This window comes from Neltuma alba, unplaced genomic scaffold, assembly GCF_004799145.2.
Source record: "Neltuma alba isolate B1F8T4 unplaced genomic scaffold, ASM479914v2 tig00013522_pilon, whole genome shotgun sequence".
NCBI lineage: Eukaryota > Viridiplantae > Streptophyta > Magnoliopsida > Fabales > Fabaceae > Neltuma > Neltuma alba.
The window spans coordinates 205,791-226,863 of record NW_021637740.1 but is presented as its reverse complement, the minus strand read 5'-3'; the positions used below and the strand labels follow the sequence as shown (position 1 = coordinate 226,863).

The window sequence follows — 21,073 nt, the reverse complement described above, 5'->3', positions numbered from 1 at the left end:
CTATCACATTCTTTGCTATGTTCATTTTCTTTTGGTATTTTAGTTTTCAAATTTCTAGCAATGAAAAATTTAATGGGAGTAAAGTTAATCAATGTTCTGCCATACTTTGACCTAGCAATGGGAAATTATTTGTTGTTTCCTGATTTATCGTTGAAATATTGTTAGGAGGTGTTTTAAAGATTGAAAAATTGTTAATTTTTGCCACACAAAAAAATTCTCTCCTTGTACAAAAATTTTGCTTGTGATTTGTGTTCAGACCCAATGATTGTCATCAAGGTATGGTTATTCAACCCCTTCCAATGGGTATTTTTTCACCGTCTCCTATCTTCTTGACTCTCGTGGTTTATCACCCAAACAAGCTACTTCAACTCCTAATATTAAGCTATTGCAAGAAGTAGGAGTTCTTACATAGAGTGTCATCAAATCGTTGCAATTGTATTCCAGGACATCAACTACAAGTCCTTGATTACTTGGACTAGTTCAGATAGTCGATTAGATTAAGTCTATTCCAACCTGACTTCAGGTTAGTATTAGACCAGACCAGACCACATGCTGTCATTTACAGTAAGGTTGGACTGTTTTTTACAACCTGACATCGTCATTGAACTAGACCTTGAGTTGATACCAAACCTGATATAGTTTGGTCCATACACACCCTTAATTAAAAGTGTAATGTTTCAGTTTAACAATAAATACCCATTGACAGTATTTCAAATAAGATTGTCTCTAATAAAGAGATACTCATATGTGACAAAAAAATATTAAAGATAAATAATTTGAATTGGACGGCTCAAAAAATGAACGAACAAAATTCATGACACACTGGCGCTAAAAAATTTTCATGCTATCTCTTATTTCATAGTGTCTTGAGCTAAGTCACATTTTTCATTAGTGATAAAGAATTTGACATTTTGTAAATTCTGAAAGCCCGGCAATGTTCTGTTGGAAATCAAACATCTGGATTTTGAAGGTTAAGCGTACCGTACATGCATTAAAACTCACAAGGAGAATGAATATGAAAACAAAAACGCAGTAGAATTAAAAGATGAACCATTTCCCACCGTAACATTTGATTATTAAGACTTGCGTCGTTCACCTTATTGATCTTCCTCAAAATATTAACTTCCCATACAACAAGTCACTCTTTCCGTATGAAAAAATTGTAAAGCTTAATTTTTAAAAAGGTCAAGATTTTTAATAAACCAAATAACACCAACTCTGTTATTCTGTAAAAAGTATAATTGTTCTTCTGACTAAGTCCTTTAGAGTGATTCATTATATTTAATAAGTGACTAAATATCAAGAGACAATTAGTCTACTACTCACTTTCTTTCCCTATGAACCTCAAGATGTAGTCCTTATTTGCAATGATGGTAGATTTCTTCAAAAATAAGTGATTTATAAAATATTATGTCAATAAATGAAATGAGCTTTTGTTTCAAATTACGTGATAAGTGCTTTCCAAACAAACAAGTAAACGTTTTAAAAGTTAAATCCATGATTACCCGCCGTTAATAACAAACATCATAATAAGATCTAAGTCCAATTACGAAATTAACGTGCACAACAAATTTAATCACACAGCTAATAAGCAGCGAGACAATATGTGGGTGAAGGCTTGAAGCAAAAGATACCCTAAAGTTAGAAAAGGATACATGAGTTTTAGGGTTGAGAACCAAAGTATGTACCCCATAAGACTCCCTGTGTCCCGTCATTCACTGCAAGTTCTTCCCAGCTTATATTAAAAAGGGAAAAGAGACAGCACAAGAAAGGCAGATCACAATCTAACCCCTTCACAACTAGCAGATAGACCCAAACTTTCGCGGTATATAGTTTCCGCATTTTAGCAATTCGTGGCAATATAATCACACACAAGGACATAAAGACAATTTAAAGAAATGGACATGCGCTGAAAATCCCTCCTTTAAAGTCTCTGCTTCAGAGGAGCGTGCAGGGGCATCATGATTGAGAATGGGTGCAGCATTGAGGTAAAGAGTAAAATCTTTCTAGAAAGCAACCGCCATTCAATAGCTTTCCTGGGATATTCTAGCAGCATGTGGAACCATTTGTACCAAATGGTAGGGAAATAAGAAAACGAGAGCATCGGAGGATAATGAACAAATAAAGGTCGGTGCCATCGCTTTCCCTCCAGAGAGGAAGGGGGGGGGGGGCGACATCTGTTTAGCGTTGTTCATCCGATTTTGCCGTTTTCCAACAATCACAGGATATTTCCCAACCATAAAACCAAATACAGAACATTTGTTAACTTGCCAGTCCTACTCCTACGTCTCATAGTGTGATGAATATTCAATCGGAACTAATAAAAGCACGCATACCAAACGCAAACACACATGGATAAAAAATTTAGCGTTGTTCTAGCAAGCCCAGGCAATATTCCCCTCAGACGGAAGCAGAAATATGATCAGTGATCAGAATCACCACAAACACTAGTAAAGGGTAGTGACTAGGCATTTTAGTAATTGAGATAGATAAATGCATCGAACCTCGTATTCGTATAAGTGAGAGACGCCATTAATTAAATACAGCGATCAGAGGGGAGGGGCCGGGGGCGGGGTAATATGAAAAAGGGAGCCGCAACTATATTGAAATCAGACTACATGGAGGAAACAGAAAAAAGGGGTTTTAATTTGAGTTTCCTTACTGGGGATAACGAGTCATCACAGTCCACTCCACAACCACACCTAGGGCAAACGAAAAAGTTCTCTGAAGGGAAAGAAGCGGAAGCGATTCCCACCGAGAATTCGATATCATCACCATAGCGAACCACCTCCACGATATTGAACCAGAACAGCAGCACCTTCACCTTCACACCCTCGAGGCTGGCAAGCCTGCCCCTGGATATGTAACCACTGATGGTGGATTCATAATTTAGCTGATACGAACCCTCTAGAGAGAAACTGCAGGAACCGTTGAGATAGGCATGAAATTTCCCAGTCGAATGATCTAAGTTGTAGCCAATAACTCCTTCGGGGAGAAGACCCTTGGGAAAGTGATAGCGTCCGAGCATATCGTAGGCCGTCACAGCCTCATCGCCGGTCGCAGCCGAGGATGCCAGCGGAGGCGGTATGAGGAAGAGAAAGGTGGACGCGATGAGAAAGGCGGCGAGCGACATCGGAAAGGACACCTTGACTTTCCGCTTCAGGCGCAAGGGAAAATGGGAGGGAGGGTATGCAAATAGTCTAGGTCTCAGAGGGCATTGGCCAGCTAGCTGAAATAAAACGATGCCCTTTCCGTATGATGGATCGGAGCGGGCTGGTTCCTTTTTTTTTTTTTTTTGCCTCTCCTTGTCCATGATGAGCCAGTAATAGTTAGTTGGTCCACATGCCCCTACGTTATTGTTTCCAGGGTGAACACGTGATTAACTAATTATCAAATGTTCACCAACCAGCCATGGAAGAAACACGCGCAGCGGGCGGCCCTCATCCATCCCCCTGTTTAGTGCTTTTTTTGGCCTTTTTCTTGCCAACGTTGCGCATCGACTTAGCTTATAAAATTTATTTTTATTAATTAAGTGTCTCAAAAAATACTGTATTATCATAACTTTTTGTGAGTTTCGGTAGTTGAAAATGCGACGCACGTCTCAACAGATGTCGAAGACAAGACGTTGAGAATAGTTGGGGAAAAAAGGGGGAAATGAAGGGAGTGAATAGTATCTTTATTTCCCTACTAGAAGAGTTGATATTAGCTACTACTTTCAACATTGAGGGTTTAGATATTAAGTATGCTTGGATTGATAGCTGCAAAACTAATTTTTATTCCAGCTAATTTTTACCATTTAAGTAAGATAAAAATTAATTAGTATAATATAATTTATGTCTATATTAATATTTATAAAAAGTTTTAGTTAAAAAAATTAAAACTCATTTAAATGATTAATCTAAAAATGAGTTTAAATAAAATAAAATGACCAAAAATGATATGATTTTTATTAAATAATACATATTTACACTATACGCATATAATGTGATAATTATTAGACAACTATTAAAACCAAAATTATAAAAATAAAAATAGCTATTACCAATTTACCACGAAATTTTGAAAATACATTTCATCATGTTAAATATATTTAATGGATAAACACAAATATTAAAAACATTTTCGTTAATTAAATATATTTAAGACGAAAAATCAATAACATCCAAATATCCGTAAAAATATAGGAAGGCAAGACAACAGAGCTCGTCGACAGGGTAGCGAGGGGGGATTTTGTCGCCACAGCTGGACAGGAATTTGATGGTGGATCTAAGAGAGCTTGCTGCGACTGCTACCATGGGCAATCTGGGTTGAGATAAGAGAGAGACGGGTTCAGGTTTCATTCTGAGAGGTAATGAGAAAAAAGATTTTTGAGATGGCTTGCTCTGCTAGGGAAAAGAGGCGATGCGAATGGGTAGAGAAAACACAGGAAGATGATGGAGCCAAAGGTGAGAGAGGAGAGGTAGATGAGGGTTGGTGAGAATTTCAAAAGAGCACTAACAGTAGAATGACCCACCGCTGGATTTTTTAGCTTTGGTGGTACCGTGCTTTTCCCCACAAGTCAGATAGATAAAAAGCTGATCCAAAAAAAGTATTTATCTTCAAACCATCAACCCACGTTTGGCCCACGCATTGTCTTGTGCAAGACGTGGATGGCAATTATTTTCCACCCGCACATTTTTTCGTTGGTCTGCGAACATTTCAACGCAGAAAGAGCCGAACGACTCTCCCTGCAGAGACGTCACCCAGAAAAATCGCATGGCAGCATCACGCGTGCAACAATTCACAATTAACTAAATACGGTAAGTATTAAACTAATTATTACTGTTATTAAACATCAGAGTAAGTAGATCTAAGAACTGTAGAGTCCATCAATCTTATTCCTCAGCCTAACCGCCTAAAGACGAGTTGATTCCGGTTGTCCCTATTCTAAACCAGAAATACCCACTTCCACGCACTGTCCTCGCACATATCACAAGTTCAAACTATTGGATCTTATTTTAGCAAACACCACATTTCTGAAATAAGAGGACGCAGTGGATTAAGAAGAAAACCTAAAAGCTTTGATGAGAATGAGTCTGATTGGAAGCCATAGACAGACAATCGAAGCCGCAGCCGCAAGATGGACTCTCATAGAAGTTATTGACGGCGAAATCCGCAGAAGCTATGCCGACGGAGAATTCGAGCTCGTCGTCGGTGCGAGTGACGGAGACAATGTTAACCCACAGAATAAGGATCTTCACCTTAACACCTTGCAGGTTGGAGAGCCTGCCTTGGGAGATGGTGCCGGTGATGGTGGCCGAGTACTTCAGGTCGTAAGATTCGATCTTGAAACCGCAAGAACCGTTTAAGAAGGCCTTGAATCTGCCGGTGGAGCGGTCTAGTTCGTAGCCTAAAACACCTTTGGGAAGAAGGCCAACGGGGAAGTTGTATTGTTGAAGAACTTGGTAAGCACTCAGGGAGTCGCCGCCGGAGGTAGATGCAGCGGAGGAGGAGATGAACAAGTGGAGTAAGAAGAGAATTGGGAGGAGGGAGAGAGTGAGTTTTGATGGAATCACACAGAGGAGAGCCATGGTGTGGTTAGGTTAGACAATTAGGGGTTTAAGAGAGTGAGGTTCTCTTGAAGAGTTCAGGCTTCACTTCAGAGTTCAGAACCAAGACTCTCCTGAGGGCAGCGATTAGCGAAGGCCGGCCTTTTATGGTCAGACGCGTGGGAAGGGGGAACGCAAAAGTCCTGATACAGATAAACACAACACCATTTTTCACAGTTTCAATAATAATCAAGAGATGATTTTTATTATAAATTCTGTACATATTAATATAGTTTTTTCAAAAAAATATTAATGAAAAAAAATAAATTTGAATGGTTCGGATTTCAAACTCAGACCAAATCCCTGTTAATACTAGGACCACTGCTTAGATCGTGACTAGCATTTGGAAAAGACTAGGGGGAAAAAAAGAGTATTTTCATAATAATAATATTAGTATCAGCTTTAGAAGATATTTTTGTACTTTTATTAACTTCTTTAATTAATATATAAATCGAATGTGTATTTTCCAATGGAAGCATGAAAAGTAATGCCGTTAAATTGTGAAATCAGAAAGGGTAAAGTTTATTAAAAAATTATATGTTTGGCATCTTTTAATTTGGAACGTTGATCAGTAGAAAGGGCGTATGAACTTGATCATCATAATTGACAATCGATGGCTCGTGTTTTATGGGAATAAAACTGTCGGATTGTTCTTCTATTGCAGTAATAAAGTAACAATGGTGCAAGGAACTACCGCACCACGTGGCGATTGTCAGAGTTTTGAAGGGTGGACTGGACACTTTGATGCAGGAAACTTGCTCGTGACAAGTTCAGGCCAATGTTTTAGAAGCCCGAAGTTAACCTGGAAAACGCAACCGAGCTACAGTTTTATAATTTAACGGCTGTTTAAAATAGTTTATAAGTAGTTTTTTAATAGTAATTTATAGAATACAAGATAAGTATGTGAAAAGAGTTTTATCTTAGCTTACATAAAATGTACATATAGGGGATTTCTTAACCAGTTAGATTGAGAGTGGAACAGATGATATATGATTGTATGTGTAAAAATCCTCAATCTAATCCAGGCGTTAATAAAATCTCACAACAGTATACCAAAAAAAAAAATCTCACAGCATAACCGCAAATTAACAATATCGTAAATTATAATTTCATAACTTATTAAACATAGACCAAGTTTGGTTAAAAGTTTATGTATTGCTTTAGGTGTTAACATCTTTTTTGCCAACAAATCCCGAATCAAACCACGTTACATAATGCATATGATGAAGGGTCTTAAAATGAAGTGGGCTTTCTAAAGGATTCAATATTTCATTTTTTGTGGTATAGTTTTTTTCAAGACTTTTTTTTTCCCTTCCTTTTATTAGGTTCAAACCCACTTGATTTTTTAAAACTCATTTTTAAGTTTTAAATTTTGACTTCATTATAACCCAAATTTAACAGCCGCTGACAAATCCAAACAGCAGATTAATCAACTGGATCATGCAGTTTCTATCAGTTTTCAAACTTAGTTCACATGATAGTACAGGTCAAAAAAACCTTCACAGCACAGGTTTGATCCTGTAACCTCCCTCGCAAAGAGGAGGGTTGGTGCCACTAAACCCAAGAGTCTTTGGCAAGTTCTCTGCTGTTTGGGAAGGGGGGAAAAAAAGAATAAAAAAAGAAGAGAAGTTTTCTATGCAAAATTCGAATTTTCCCAGTTATTAAAATGATTATATTAATAATTTTATATTAAAAAATATAATTTTAATCTCTCACGCACGTTCTCATGCTTGCATTCTCCCTGTGCGGGAAAACTACTAATTTAGCCAGTGTTAGACCATGGTTTCACTGGAGGAAGTTAAGCCAATTTAACCACAAGTCTTGCGTTTGAGTTTTGAAAACGTACAACTTACGCTAAATGTTCGGTTTAAGAGCTTTGTTGGTTTTTCTAGCCCTATCTGGCAGGGGAGTTTGTAAGTTGAGACCAATTTTTTTCACGCATTTATCTCGTAAAATCATTTTAAAAAAAACTAATCCCCACATCCCATCCGCTGAAATTGATCGGGCTTCTATTAAATTCTCTGGCTAAAACGAGGCAGCCCTTAATATTAGGTGCTCCATTAAAAGAATTAATTTGAAAATTTTTATGACTTTATTTAATTTTTAAATTATGTATTGGTATTTTTTTTTATCATACGTAGACTATTTATTAAAGACTTCCAAATTTCAATTTTCAAGGGAAGAGAGAGATTTTACTAAAACTCCGGCGCGCAGGCAGGTTGCCCGGACATTTGTCAACAATCTGAAAGGCCACCTCTTCCACGGTGGAATTTGGAAGAAGGGGAGGATGGGAAAAGGCGGGGCGACGAGGTGGAAAGGAGTGGGGCGTGAAGGGCGAGAGAGAGAGAGAGTGATCGCAACATGGTGTCAGCAGATGGCGACGCGCCCTCACACGCCAACGCGCCCCACCCATTTCTCCAATCTACAACCACAACCACTCCCACCACCGCCTTTCCTTTGACTTAACTCCACGCACCTCCTCATTCCCATCCCATGCACCTTCCAAATACATCCAATCAAACCATCCTACCTCGGGCCCCTAGGTATTGATCCATATGATTATTTTTGAGCCCCTTCTTCATTCCCTCCACCATAGCGTATGGCCTTCTATCTGGCTCATATACGCTGTAGTCTCTGTTTGTTGCCAAGTTTAGGCTTGTCTTTCAATTCTAAAAAACACACACATATCACATCTATATTTATATTCCATCCTATTTCATCATAATTTATACCAAACGGGACCTATCCACACATGATGCTAAATCTATACCTTCCTAGCAGAGGAATCCTACTCTACCATCGATTTCAAAAATTCAAAGCTGCAGTTAAAAAACATACTTATGATTATACATAAATCGAATATGTAATTTTCAATTAAAACATGAAAAGTGATGTCCAAATCACTCGACAAGCATTGACAGATGAGATGAGCTCCACAGCCATATATGCAATGAGTCCAAGCTGACAAGCATATAACGCATAAACCCAAAAAACTAAAAAGGTACTTAGAAAGCAACACAACATTACGACTCCTTCTGGTCCATGTGACATGCATGTAACTATTAGCAACAGCATGTCTGCACGCGTGTTGATCTATAAACCTGACTAGCATGCTCAACACAAGCAAGGCCTTTGCATGAATTATGGATTGGGGGTTTGAGAAAAGCCTATTTGAATTTCACTAGCCTAGGGAAATCAAAACGGTTACCAGAGAGCTCGAAGTGCGCTGCCTTTAATTTATACAACATATCTCTCGACTCTTGATCCTCATTAATAATCAATGTAAAAGCACAAGTCAGAACACGGGAAATTCGTCAATCCTGTGTGTTTTGACAAGAGGTTAACAAACAAACAAAATGGTATATTGCATGATTCAAGAAGCGACAAATGCCCAAACAATGACTACCAGATATCTAGAAATCTATTCCAACTAAATCTGGAACTCTCTAACCTGAGAGCCAAGAGTCTTGAACGTGCACCAGCAATTACTCACAAGACAAGCATCATGTTAGTATGTTACAATTCAGCACAGATGAAGATAATAGGCTTCTGCGGGCAGAAGTCTGGCGGGATCTGGCAGGGTCTTGTTTCAGCCTTCAAAAATTTCTCAGTGAACTCGAAGTAAGCGAAGATAACAAATCCAATTACATGACTTGCACTTGTCTCGGTGAACCCCAAAAAATGAACATAAACAAGATTTGCACAAGGAAGTGACAAGCAGGCTTTATCCTTAATTCATTTCGGAAATAATATTAGGCAGCTCAAATAAAAATAAAAACGGGTTGAAACAGAAAGGAAAAATAATCAGTGTAAGGATCTTACATACAACTCTGACCTCAATCAGCTAACATCTTTAAGTCTTCTTATTAATGTATCCAATGATTTTCTTTTGGGATTCTGCCTCGCTCCCCGACTACCAAAGGTTCCAAAGAGCCGCTCTGAAGGGTCCCTTAACTTTTCTGATACAGTTACTACTTTCCTGTAGTCCAAGGCACTGTAACTCCGCTCCCTGATCACCGGGTTCAGGAAGTTCTCTGGATGATTGCTTAAAAGCAAATTGATTAACTGCCTTGACTCAGCAAGTGCCATTTTTAACTGATCAATATCCCCGTCTGAGAAAAGGGGACCCTGATTATCCGCAAATGATTCCAAAAGCCTGATATCCACGTCAATCCCTGTGATAGCACTCACATTAAACCGCTTGACAGAATCACTTGCTAAAGCCCCAACTATCTTCTCTGATATGTGAGAAAGAACCTCCTGCAGGACCCTTTTAAGGACGTGAGCCGGTAATATCTGCTGAGCTGTTGAAACTAGAGTTTCCAAATATATTATGACCTCGTTTGCATACTCATTCCCACTCTGAGGTGCTTCATCAGCCATCCAATTTACATTCTCAATCAAGGTCATGAATCCATCAACCTTAGCTTTAAGCAGTCCAGAGAGCGTCTCTTCTGCGGCGTCACGAGCTTTGCTCAAGGGGAACTGCCTCCTGTTTCTCTCCACCATTCTCAAGGGAACCCCTGAAAGCTGTGCAGCATGGCGGAAGAAAAAATCACAAGCACGCTCCAAGACAGCCATATTTGCTGCTATTTGCATCGCCTGGGAGACACCATGAACTGATGTACTAATAAGCTTCAATAAAGCCCCGTCCAGAACCTCGCTTAAAAGTCTCTCTAAATATTTCTTAACAACTTCAAAAAATTCTAGCTGCCCCCCATATGACATGAAGCTCACGGAATCCTCAATAAAAGACCGCACAATGCGGCAACAATCTGGAACTGTTGATGAAAAGGGTGCTACGTAAGGAAAAGCAGGTACGATATCCGATGTTTGTATTTGAAAGGAAAGCACATTCATGGAATACTCGTACTCTTTCCTCATCAACATCTGCTCAAACTTATCAGCTGCTAGCGCCTCGGCGATCTGTTTACGGCAGTCCGATAACAGCAACTCATGGTATTTATCCCTATGCTTGCTCAAAACATCAAGCAGCGCATCAATGGGGTACCCGTATCTTCGCAGGGTTACTCCTAGTAGACTCACATAGTCTTTAATGAGCAAAAGATGATTAGCAGTTTGCATTCGGGAGAACTGATCCTCTAACACAGAACACATTTTGCTTACAGCAGTTTCCCACAAGTTCTCAACTTCCATTTTTGATATCAAACCCCCACCTGTCCTCAAGACCCTATCCTCAACTATAAAGAAACCCGCAATTTGCGCAAAAAAAGTCTGATGGGATTCAAGAAAAGGAGTCATCGACGATACCTGGAAGTCCGATGTTAACTGAAGCTTTCGGTTTTCAAAATAATAGCGTTTAAACCGATCTTCTAGTCCTAATGTCTGGTGTATATGGTAAGCCCTATATAGCGGTGTCAAATCAAATCCTAGGATGGCTCCGCCATTGTTATATCCATCCTTGCCTTCTTCTCCAATCCCAACACCGCCAACAGCGAGCCCTTCCTCGTCCTCCTCCTCCAGAGCATAAACGCAGTCCCTCACGCTAAGCCGACTTTGTTCCTCCGCTTGACGCTGCTTAATCCTTAGATCCTCTTCTCTTTGCCTCGCTGCAGAGGCCTGACCGATCGCCAATTGACCCAAATTACGACTCACGACTCGAATCTCTACCAGCCAGTCCCCAAACTCCTTGCTCACCTTCCTCTCTATATGGGAACGAATCTCCGGGATCTTGTTCTCCAGCATCCTCTTCAGCGTAGAAGACGGCGTCTTGTCCAAATAGTCCCTCTCAATCGTGTCTAAGCATTTCAAAGCCATGTAAAAATTATCGCCGGACAGATGACGGTTGGCTCTGGAGCAAACTTCCATCAACTGAATACAAGTTCGCACAGATTCGAGTGCGAGATTAACGTTTTTAGACACGTTTCGAGTTTCCACGAAGGCATCAAGGGAAGAGAGGAGTGGGCGACCAACGGACTGAAGTTTGGAGTTGGAGTCAGAGAGGGCCGACTTGAGGGAGTCCACGTCTGACAAGAGGGATCGAAGGTCATCAACAGCGAGGATGAAATCCTGGTAGTGCGCCTTGCAGACCTCCTCGATCTCGGATTCTTTGGAGCGGGCAAAGTGGCGGAGGTGGTGGAGAAGGGAGTCGGGCTTGCCGGAAGCAAAAGCCTTGCGAACAAATGGCCCCAAGTCTTCGTTGTTGCAGATGGCGGATGAGAGAAGGAGCTGGTCCAATTTGTCAGCAGAGTCTTCACCGTTCGCCGGAACAACCTTCCGACGGGGTTTGGAAGGTTGCATCGTCACAATTCGAAGCAACTGGAAGCGACGGGGGACCGTGGAGCCGTCACAACCGGAGGGGATATAGGAATCGGATTAGTAGCGATAGGACAGTTATTTAGACAAATCATAGAGTCGCTCGGTTAACCAAGGAGAAAACTGATGCCTGGAGTTGAAGATTTTGACGACGGCTCTTAATGTGTAATGACCAAAATGCCACCGCAGCATAAATTGAAACGGCAGTTTGTGCTCGTATTTTGTACTTCGCAGCTCAATTTGTGTCTGTGAGGACGCATCAGGCATTACAGGTTGGCGGAGACAGAAACCCAAACGGCACGTGGACTTCTTTTTGTGATAATAGTAATACTAATACTAATATTAGTAATGAGGAGGAGCAGAAAATAAAGATCCATTAACTAAATTCATTTTTTCAACTAAATCTTTTTATGTGTGATTTTTATTATTAAGGACAATTTAATGAGAATCTGAAATCACATTCATGTAACTTTTTATAATTTAAAAAATTTATGTGCTGAAATTTGGTTGGAGAAATAAACCCATGTTTTGTCCTAGTTATAATCCTGTCTCACAGACCACGATTATTTTCTATGCAATCTAGTAAAATAATATATATGTATATATATATATATGATTCATACTATTTTGAAGACAGGAACATGAGAGAAAAGTTAAAATAAATTTTAACTTTAAAATGTAAAAAAATTAATATGCATCACAACGTTTTTCGAACAACGATGATTAAATTCTTTAATGAATTTCTGAGAAAAAATGCGGGGCGGTTGGGGTGGTCCAACTGATCCATGGTAGTTTAACATTGCTGTCAGTCGGGTGCTAATCTTTTGAGGTCTCACATGATCTGACCTTATTTTACTAGTAAAGATTTTCCTTCGCCTCGCATGGTAAAAATAAAAGCATTGCTGCCTGCCTGCTTTAAACACGGTAAGCAGATAAATATAATAAATGAAAGTTTAGTCAACAGACGCAATTGCTTCCTGGATTCAGCCAAAAGTGCATCAACGTCGATGAGAAACAAGTACAAGGATAGAAGTTTAAACGGAAAACCTTAAACAGAACAATTATTAGGGCAGCAAGGGCACTTTGGTGAAGCTTTCGGAATACTCTTCCGATCCTAACTATAAGACCTTTTTTGTGGTGTAATTTACACCACAAAAAAAGTTTTATATTTAGAACTGGAAGAATATATGGAGAGTGAGGTGGGGTGAGACAGAAAGAATTAGGGCGTTCATGTGCTGCGTGTGGCATGCGACTCATGACAGCTGGTTTGGAGGGAGGTGGAGTAGTTGCTATCTCTGTTAAGCAATTAGCACGAGTCCTCCAACCTCAATATCATATAACACCAGAATATCCATTTCTTCTCATCTCGAGGGAACTTGCATATGGGTTCGTCTAGCCCCAAATGTCTCTACAAGCTTTCCATCAACTTGTGTGAGAGAGATTGGGCAATCAAAATCCCACGATCAATTCAAGTAACCATGCCTCTCACAATTCCCTTGTAACTTTTGAAAACCAAGTAAAGAAAAGAGGAAACTCTAGCTGATATGCAAGAAGTTCCACAGACTTGACATTCATACAAGCATTGACAAGCCTCAGGGTGGGCATTGTTAGCGGTACATATAGTCATACGCTAAAAACTTGTGACGGTCAGCTTAAAATTTCTTGATGAAGTCATAAATGTTCGCAGTGATCTCCTCTGGCCTTTCTTGATTTAGAAAGTGAGCTACTCCTTCCATAACAACCACTTCTTGTAAGAATGGAACATCTCTCCTAAACCCGCCATTATGTATATATTCCTTAACGCCTGGAGTATTATATGTAATGTCCAGATCTCCTACAATAAACTTGACTGGAACTTTGATCTGTAACCCAGTCCATGGCGCTGTGAGTTCCCAGTTTCTGCAGACAACCAAATTGGCGGGTGGGATAAGAAACCGAGAAAAAGAATCACGATCAACAGATGGGAGAAACTGGAATTTTTGGTATCGTGTAATACATCAGCGTTCAATTTTTTTAAGACTTCGAACTATATCTACGAAACATCGGAGTTTGAAATTTGTGAAAATATCATTGAATTTCTATTATGCAGGGCATCGACAACATATAAATTTTCACCATGTTTTATTTGTTATATTTGAACATCTTATAAGTAGGGTTTTTCATGCAAGAAGTCTGCTTTCCCAACAGAGAATGACAGAAACTTACAGATCCAGCGCACGATAGTAGTTTAAACCACCAGTAAAGCCTTTCTGGTCAAATTTACTGACATAATAGTTGACATCTTCTTCAGACAGCCAAGAAGGCAAAGTTATTGGACTGTGAGGTGAACCTCCAAATCCTATCTCCTTAGGTACACGAGGCGGACGTGGATTTCTAGATGCTAAAAATTTCTTCACTATTCTAGCAGTACCAGCACGGGCAAACTCTTCTTCAGCCTCCCCCGGTTTCTACAGGACAAGCGGATCGCAGATATTAGTTTAACTGCTAAAACTCCCTATGAAAAATAACTACCAATTAAAATTAACATATAGACGAACAATGGAAACAATAATGGGACAAGTTGAATCGCAAGGTACTGCTTCGTGTCAATCAGAAATTGATTTTAGATAACGAATCATGAAGCAGAGTAAGAAGAAGGTTAAAACATGCACGCCCATATGTAGTTTGATATCCGTAAGTCAAGAAATATTGGTCAGTATCATTAACTAAGTCACACTAAGAGTGTTCAGAAGAATCAGAACTCAGCATACTGCTTGCGCTTTACTCCTTTGTCTGTGGATTGAATATTTTCTGAAAACCACGGGCATATGAAGCCCAAATAAAACTATTATAGGAATTGTTTTGGCGGAATAAAACTTCATTAAAAAATCAAACGTTATGAATGGAAGAGACCGGACCTTGTCAAGGTAAGAAATAAGTCGTGAATGTTCTTAAAGAAATCAAAGGCACTACTACTGGATTAATTATTCATGCGAAAACCGATAATCATATCATTATAACAGTGCCCTGGCCCCTGAGGTTAGACTGCCCCCTTCTACTTTCAAACGGTTGATTTGAAGTTTTGTAAATTCTCCTCAGTTGCATTGCACGAATTTACAATGCACTAAGGCAAAAAAATTAATGTGATCGGCCAGCATTGCTTGGTTGAAGAGGGATAGAATTTGTATTGCCGGAGATTAAATACACGTAAGTTAATGCTCGTCATGGACAGCTTATGGGTGAGTAATGTTATTTATGGCCAGCAAGAACGAAGAAATTGGAGATCAAATTTTGACATGGCATGGCAATCCGAAGTACTCTTATATTATGCATCAACTCTAATATCTAATTCAGCTTGTTACCTATCAAATATTCGGACTAGAAATAAACGAAAACAGCTTCCTTATAAAAACTAAATCCGAGATTAGCAGGCAGAAGCAATCATGACAAGTGTAGAAGACGAATTCACCTGAAACCTGCAGATATAGTAATCATCGCCCATCAAGGCTCTCATGCTCTCAAGTGGCTTCCTTCTCGGATTCCTTGGGCTGAAGGCCACGCTCAGGTTGACCAAGGCCTTCACACGGTCGGGCCTGAGCAAGCAGAAATACCAAGCCATGACGGCGCCAAAATCATGACCCACCAAAAATACCTGTTCAATACCCAAGGCATCGAGAAGTCCGACGATGTCGCCGACGATGTGTAAGGCGGAATAGGAAGCAGGAGAGGGCGGGGCGTCAGTATCGCCATAGCCTCGAAGGTCAGGAGCGATGGCCCGGTAGCCGAGCGAGGCAAGTGAGAGGAGCTGGTGACGCCAGCTATACCAAAGCTCAGGGAAGCCGTGGAGCAAAAGGACTACTGGGCCTGATCCAATTGAGGCCAGGTGCATTTTGATCCCGTTCGTCATCACCCTGGTGTGCTCTATTTTCTCCATTTTCGCGCCTCGACTTGCTCTTCGCCTTTGCTCCGCTCCCTCTTCCGAATTGAAAAATCAACATGCTGCAGTGATTCCTCCCCAAGGATTCCGCTTTTATCGGCTTTATCCAATTATTTTTTACATTGATTTTTATCCAAAAAGGATTTTAAATTTTTAAATATAATTAATAATACTATTTTTACCTAATTTGATAAAAATTATGCGTTACATATCATTGTTGATGTTGCTAGGCTGGACATTGGCTTAAAATTTAAAAAAATCTTCATTTTTTTAAATATAATTTTTTAAATCTATATGCAATACGACTTTGGGGGAAATTATAATCAGACAGAAATTAAAATTTAATCTCGATCTGTGTAGATGAGTGCACATGCATGATACAGTCCATTGCGTGCAAAATGTAGCACTTTTTTCGTTAAAAACAAAAAAAAGAGGCTGACTCTCCGGATGCTTCCCCGTTTAATACTATCCTGGTGTAGGGTCTCCGGAGCTTCTACTGGGGAATTTGTCCATATGATTCTTCGTTGTTCCTGGTTCAATCCCAAAAGGCAGCACCTTTGTTTTAAATATGAAACTTAATTTATGGATGTGCTGTAATTTAAAACAAAATAAGGTTTCACTTTTTTCTTTTTCTAAAAATTATATTCTCACGTTTTTTTGCCAGCAAATATTGTCTTCGCATGTTACCTTTTTTTTTTTAAAAAAATAATTTTGCTCACTCTTTTATTCTATATCATTTCATGAGAAAAGCTGCATCCTTATAAATTTTAAGTGACTAATAAAAAAAGGGGTATTTTGGATAAATGCATGCGTATTTTTACATGATAATAATTCATAAATTTAACTACTTGTTTAATATTTATAAATTAGTTGATTATTAATGTACTAGAACACCCAATAAATTTTCATGAATCTTAAAAACCGAGATCGAGGTTGTGAGCACCTAGTAGCCGGTCCTAGTGTGCCACTTTACTTGGATTTCAGGGCATAGCATTTTGGCACAAACGCAGTGCTTATCATATTCTACCTCCTCTCTCTGATATAATTAAAAACGAGTTAGACTGATTTAAGTAAATGTAAAATGTTTATTAAATTAGTTATTTATTTATAAATATGTGTTTGCTTCGTTAAAATATCTTTGTTAATCATGTGTATTAGTTAAGATTATTATTTAATAGAACATTTAACATGTGTAATTACTACAAAGTCTATTTTTAAAAGAATATATAAGAAATAAAATAAATTGAAATATCAAATCTAACACTAAATTAAAAGTTAAATTAGCTTTTATATTAAGCAGAAGACGGTAAAAACGAAGCTAAAATTGTCAATCCCCCTGTAAATGAAGCGTTGGACACGAAAATAGTCAAATGACCTGGTTTCAAGGGGAATGCATGCAAGTAATAATTAAGGAATTGACGAGAGGCGAAGCGCATGCATCTCTCCCCCAATCCCCTTCCAACCTATTTTAACCCTCCGGACTTGGACCCATCCGTGAAGTTATCAACTCCATTGTATATATTAAAATTAAACACACACAATATACACAAGCAGGAAAGTAACACCAAAAAGTACAAGAAACAAAATGAAACGCATTTCATATCTTGTGTTAGCAGTGCTGGTTATTTGCCTCGTAACGGTGCCTCGTGCGACACACGGCTCAGGTGATAAGAGCAGTGCAGGGCAGCAGAATGTTAACGCCGTGATCGAGGAAGTGTGTGGGAAGACAGCTTCGAAGGCTGTCTGTGTGAAAACATTAAAAGCGGACCCACTGGTGGTGCATGGGCAGGGGAATTTGACTGCCAAGGACCTGGCAATATCGTTTCTGAGAATGGCATCCAAGAATGCCACGATGGTGATTTATGAATTGAAGGTTCTGATGGAAAACGACAGGTTGGATCCTCAGGTTCAACAGGGATTATCGGATTGCAGAGACATGTTGTCGGATGCAGGAGAACAGATTGATATCGCACTTAATGCAGTATCGGCGGATGCTTCCTATGATACTGAGAAGTGGCTCCAGGTTGCTACGGATGCCACCGATCTCTGCAAGGCCTCTCTCGAAGGCACCGAGCAAGTCATGCTGGCCAAGGCCAAAGGTTTCTACAATTTATGCGTCATTGCCGGCGCCATATGCAACCAACTCTAAATCTCAACATCCTCTGTTCTTCTTTGGAATATTCTGCGCGTCAAATTAATGCTTTCACTGCCGTGGACGGTGCCTTTCAACGTTTTCTTCCATTTCTAGAATGGTCCTGCTTAGGTGTTAGAGCTTTTAGAGCAGATCTGCGTTCCAAATGCACTTACGTTTTGTTATAATTTCGTAAATAGCCAGATACATATACATTGGTTGCCATATCTAAAACATCAAGCTTCGTGTCCGATGTTAATATATAGCACAAGACAGCTCAGAAAGCTTTTAAATAAGGAAGACTACTGTGCAACTTGAAATTCCCAGGAGCAGATATGCCAATTACATATGCAGAACAGCTTGGGTTTTCCCCTTAAAAGTAAAACACTTGTATTTCTTCTAGTCGGTCGTCTTTTCTATTAAAGTAGCAAAAAAAGGGTCAATTTTGTGGTTGACAATGTTAAAAGCTTGGGCTCATTTGCTTGTGCTTTTCAAAAAATATCACCACCAACACAAAGTTCACCCATCGCCCACGGCTTATGTAATGACTCGTTCCGGATCTGCATATAGCCTTTATTAATGATGTTACTCCTACGTAACGTGCTGTAGCTAGGTCACCATATTCAAATGTTTATATATACATATGTTAAACTCATATTTTATGACATATAAATTTTTACTGATTTTTCTTCTCATATATTAATATTAACGTTATACGATTATGATAAACGCGGAATTGAATATTTTAAATAAATTAATTGAATTTTAGTTGGACATTGCTTCTAAAAGACATGATCAAGTGTCAACCCAGTAGTGGCTTTAGTTATTTGTACTCACGCGGCAATAATTAAGAGACTATATTAAGAGATTTTTTTTGATTTCGTATATCAAAGTTATAGTTAAAACTTTATTTTCTTTTGAAAATAATAGCAAGAAAAAACAAGAAATACCAAGACTAAAATCTATATATAAATAATATAAAATTCACATATAAGAATTCAAACGATTCATAACAAAATTAAGAAAACACGATTTAAGAACTTAGAGGATTAATGGGAAAAAGAAGGAAAAGTATTTATATACAATAGGATTGAGGAAATCAGGAGTTAATTAACCCACCGGTGTAGGGGACGCCAGTGAGGGGCAGCCAATAATCCCCTAACAAGAACCTGGAGACGGTGAAATCAGCAGCAATGGAAGAGTTAATGACATGATAACCGTTCCAAGTGACCCGATGTGAGGTGTTAGATCCCGGACCTGAATTATTATATTCTGCGTAATACAGGCTATCCAATCGACTCTCACTATCATTGTCCCAGAAGTGCCAGCCAGCCCCGTCTATGAGGTTGTCCATAAAGCTCTCCATGTAAACCGTCCTCGACAGTGGCTTCCACGGCCTTCCTAGGTACGTAGCCGCCGTCCCTGCTAGATCCTCCGCTGCTCTAATTGTGCAGTTATGTATTGAGAAGCCCGTGTTCTGATCATCGCTCTCTCGACTTTGTGCTGTGATGGCGTTGAACTGTTTCCTCATAGGCTTACGAGCATAAATATTGCAGTTTTGGAACACGGCAGCCGCATTCCCGCATATGAAATCCACCGTCCCGTATATATCACATTCTCTGTAGAACTGTTTCATGGAATGTGCGTACAGTGTGTCTTGGTATCCCTCAAAACTGCAGCTATAAAACAAGGACAAATTTGCTGAGTTCCGCACTGCCACCGCTTGGTGATTCTCCGGCCCTGCCGTGTTACGAAATGTTATATTCACTCCCATGAATCCCTTCCCGTGCACAGCTGCATGCATTCACAATGCTCGCATTGATTAAGCAAGAATATATCGTTTTGACATTATATATAGGTGTCTGTTTGAATCAATTACCGAATGTTGCAGATCTATAGGGATGCCACTTATATGCATAGCTATGATTGCCTGTGATGATAGTTCTGTTGATACCATCTCCCATCATCATCAAGTAGGTCTTTTTCTTATCGATGGAGATGTATTCTTCGTAAACTCCGGCCGAGACATAGATCAAGAAGTAGCCTTCCGAAGAGGAAGAGTCGTCGGGAGCTGCAGAAAGGGCATCGTTGATGGTGGTGAAGTCACCTGTTCCGTCTTTACTTACAATCGCGATGTCTTTAACATGCAACATGTTGGGAACTGCAAAAGCCAGGTCTAGTTTTCTACCACTAGCAGCCTCGAAGATAGCACGTGTTCTGTTCGACATCGCGAGAGACAAATGACCATCTCGGAATACAACTTGCACTTGGGGAGGATGGTGTCGCGATAATTCAGGTTTTTGTTTACTCACGGCGGGGACCCAACCTTTTGTAAAAAGGGATAAAGAGGCTCCGTAAAACTTCTTGTCGACGGTAAGTGGGGAAACCAGCTTTCTTACAAGGTTGGGATGAGAGGAAACGAAAGTGTCTTGGAGGCCTTCCAAGCAGGTTTCATGGTTGGTTAAAACAGCACTGAGCATGGTTTGAACACCTTCAACTTCGACATCTGCTAGAGACCCAGCCGCCTTATTGATAATTTGCAAGGAATTTGAGAGAAAATCTACGTTGAGGTCGGCAAGCGTTCGGCAATCTTCAAGGTCAGCGACCGCCACAGCAGACAAAGAAGAGCGCCGTTGGAGAAGTTGGTCGAGGGAGTTCAAGAATCTGCGGGCTCGCAATAAGGACTGGAGGATAGAGGAGCGACAAGAGTCATGGACGGTGGCGTTTTGAGGAGGAAGGAGGGACATGCAGTAAGAAGGTTGGGGGGAATGGTGGCATAGAGCTGCAGGAGAGAGAGATTCTGCAAAAGCTAGTGAAGGAAAGAGTAGAAAGAGGAGAATCACGAAGGCCATTGTTGAGAAAATACGGGAGGAGAGGCTGGGTTGATAGTCTGTATGGGAAGGCTAGGTCGGTGACGAGTACGTATTGATAGGGGAGAAAGAGAAATAATCTCTGTAATGAGAACGTCAGAATCAGTAAAGTGTGTGTCCATTTCTCCACTGAGAAAATAAATATAAAAAAAATCAAAGTTAAATATAAAATCAATGAAAATTCAGTTTCCTACTTTGTAACGCGTGGCTTCGCGTAGAGGAAATACTTGAGAGAGGGTGGAAGAAGAGGCCAAACCGGCGGTTACTGCATTGGCCAGTCTGCGATGGTGAT

The 21,073-nt window shown here is 39.8% G+C and overlaps 6 protein-coding genes across 6 annotated transcripts; 1 reads left to right on the top strand and 5 right to left on the bottom strand.

The window, feature by feature from the left end:
- Positions 1-1,480: 1,480 nt before the first annotated feature.
- LOC114738073 (uncharacterized) lies at positions 1,481-3,479 on the bottom strand. The gene is made up of 2 exons (XM_028926091.1): positions 2,609-3,479; positions 1,481-2,086 (listed from the first exon to the last, which is right to left on the bottom strand). Exon 1 carries the CDS (start codon positions 3,311-3,313, stop codon positions 2,615-2,617), a length of 699 nt encoding a protein of 232 aa, XP_028781924.1. The 5' UTR covers positions 3,314-3,479; the 3' UTR covers positions 1,481-2,086; positions 2,609-2,614.
- A 1,307-nt stretch (positions 3,480-4,786) lies between these two features.
- On the bottom strand, positions 4,787-5,676 carry LOC114738076 (uncharacterized protein At5g01610-like). The gene has a single exon (XM_028926093.1). It carries the CDS (start codon positions 5,568-5,570, stop codon positions 5,052-5,054), a length of 519 nt encoding a protein of 172 aa, XP_028781926.1. The 5' UTR covers positions 5,571-5,676; the 3' UTR covers positions 4,787-5,051.
- Positions 5,677-9,285: 3,609 nt separating this feature from the next.
- Positions 9,286-11,980, bottom strand: LOC114738064 (exocyst complex component SEC15B-like). The gene has a single exon (XM_028926075.1). It carries the CDS (start codon positions 11,847-11,849, stop codon positions 9,429-9,431), a length of 2,421 nt encoding a protein of 806 aa, XP_028781908.1. The 5' UTR covers positions 11,850-11,980; the 3' UTR covers positions 9,286-9,428.
- A 1,502-nt stretch (positions 11,981-13,482) lies between these two features.
- Positions 13,483-15,784, bottom strand: LOC114738072 (epoxide hydrolase A). The gene is made up of 3 exons (XM_028926090.1): positions 15,313-15,784; positions 14,070-14,311; positions 13,483-13,763 (listed from the first exon to the last, which is right to left on the bottom strand). Exons 1-3 carry the CDS (start codon positions 15,775-15,777, stop codon positions 13,517-13,519), a joined length of 954 nt encoding a protein of 317 aa, XP_028781923.1. The 5' UTR covers positions 15,778-15,784; the 3' UTR covers positions 13,483-13,516.
- A 1,581-nt stretch (positions 15,785-17,365) lies between these two features.
- LOC114738083 (uncharacterized) lies at positions 17,366-17,929 on the top strand. Its single transcript, XM_028926101.1, has one exon. It carries the CDS (start codon positions 17,366-17,368, stop codon positions 17,927-17,929), a length of 564 nt encoding a protein of 187 aa, XP_028781934.1.
- A 1,081-nt stretch (positions 17,930-19,010) lies between these two features.
- On the bottom strand, positions 19,011-20,763 carry LOC114738082 (probable pectinesterase/pectinesterase inhibitor 41). Its single transcript, XM_028926100.1, has 2 exons — positions 19,791-20,763; positions 19,011-19,705 (listed from the first exon to the last, which is right to left on the bottom strand). The coding sequence occupies exons 1-2, from the start codon at positions 20,761-20,763 to the stop codon at positions 19,011-19,013; spliced, it is 1,668 nt and encodes a 555-aa protein (XP_028781933.1).
- Positions 20,764-21,073: the final 310 nt, after the last annotated feature.

Bases quoted from the DNA above. Each gene is read 5' to 3' on its own strand.
- LOC114738076 (XM_028926093.1), bottom strand. From the start codon at position 5,570: ATGGCTCTCCTCTGTGTGATTCCATCAAAACTCACTCTCTCCCTCCTC.
- LOC114738073 (XM_028926091.1), bottom strand. From the start codon at position 3,313: ATGGACAAGGAGAGGCAAAAAAAAAAAAAAAAGGAACCAGCCCGCTCC.
- LOC114738083 (XM_028926101.1), top strand. From the start codon at position 17,366: ATGAAACGCATTTCATATCTTGTGTTAGCAGTGCTGGTTATTTGCCTC.
- LOC114738072 (XM_028926090.1), bottom strand. From the start codon at position 15,777: ATGGAGAAAATAGAGCACACCAGGGTGATGACGAACGGGATCAAAATG. The intron at 14,312-15,312 runs GTGAATTCGTCT...CTTGTCCTGTAG, and splicing joins ACTATATCTGCAGGTTTCAG to AAACCGGGGGAGGCTGAAGA. The intron at 13,764-14,069 runs GTAAGTTTCTGT...GGTTGTCTGCAG, and splicing joins TACTATCGTGCGCTGGATCT to AAACTGGGAACTCACAGCGC.
- LOC114738064 (XM_028926075.1), bottom strand. From the start codon at position 11,849: ATGCAACCTTCCAAACCCCGTCGGAAGGTTGTTCCGGCGAACGGTGAA.
- LOC114738082 (XM_028926100.1), bottom strand. From the start codon at position 20,763: ATGGCCTTCGTGATTCTCCTCTTTCTACTCTTTCCTTCACTAGCTTTT. The intron at 19,706-19,790 runs GTAATTGATTCA...GAATGCATGCAG, and splicing joins CTATAGATCTGCAACATTCG to CTGTGCACGGGAAGGGATTC.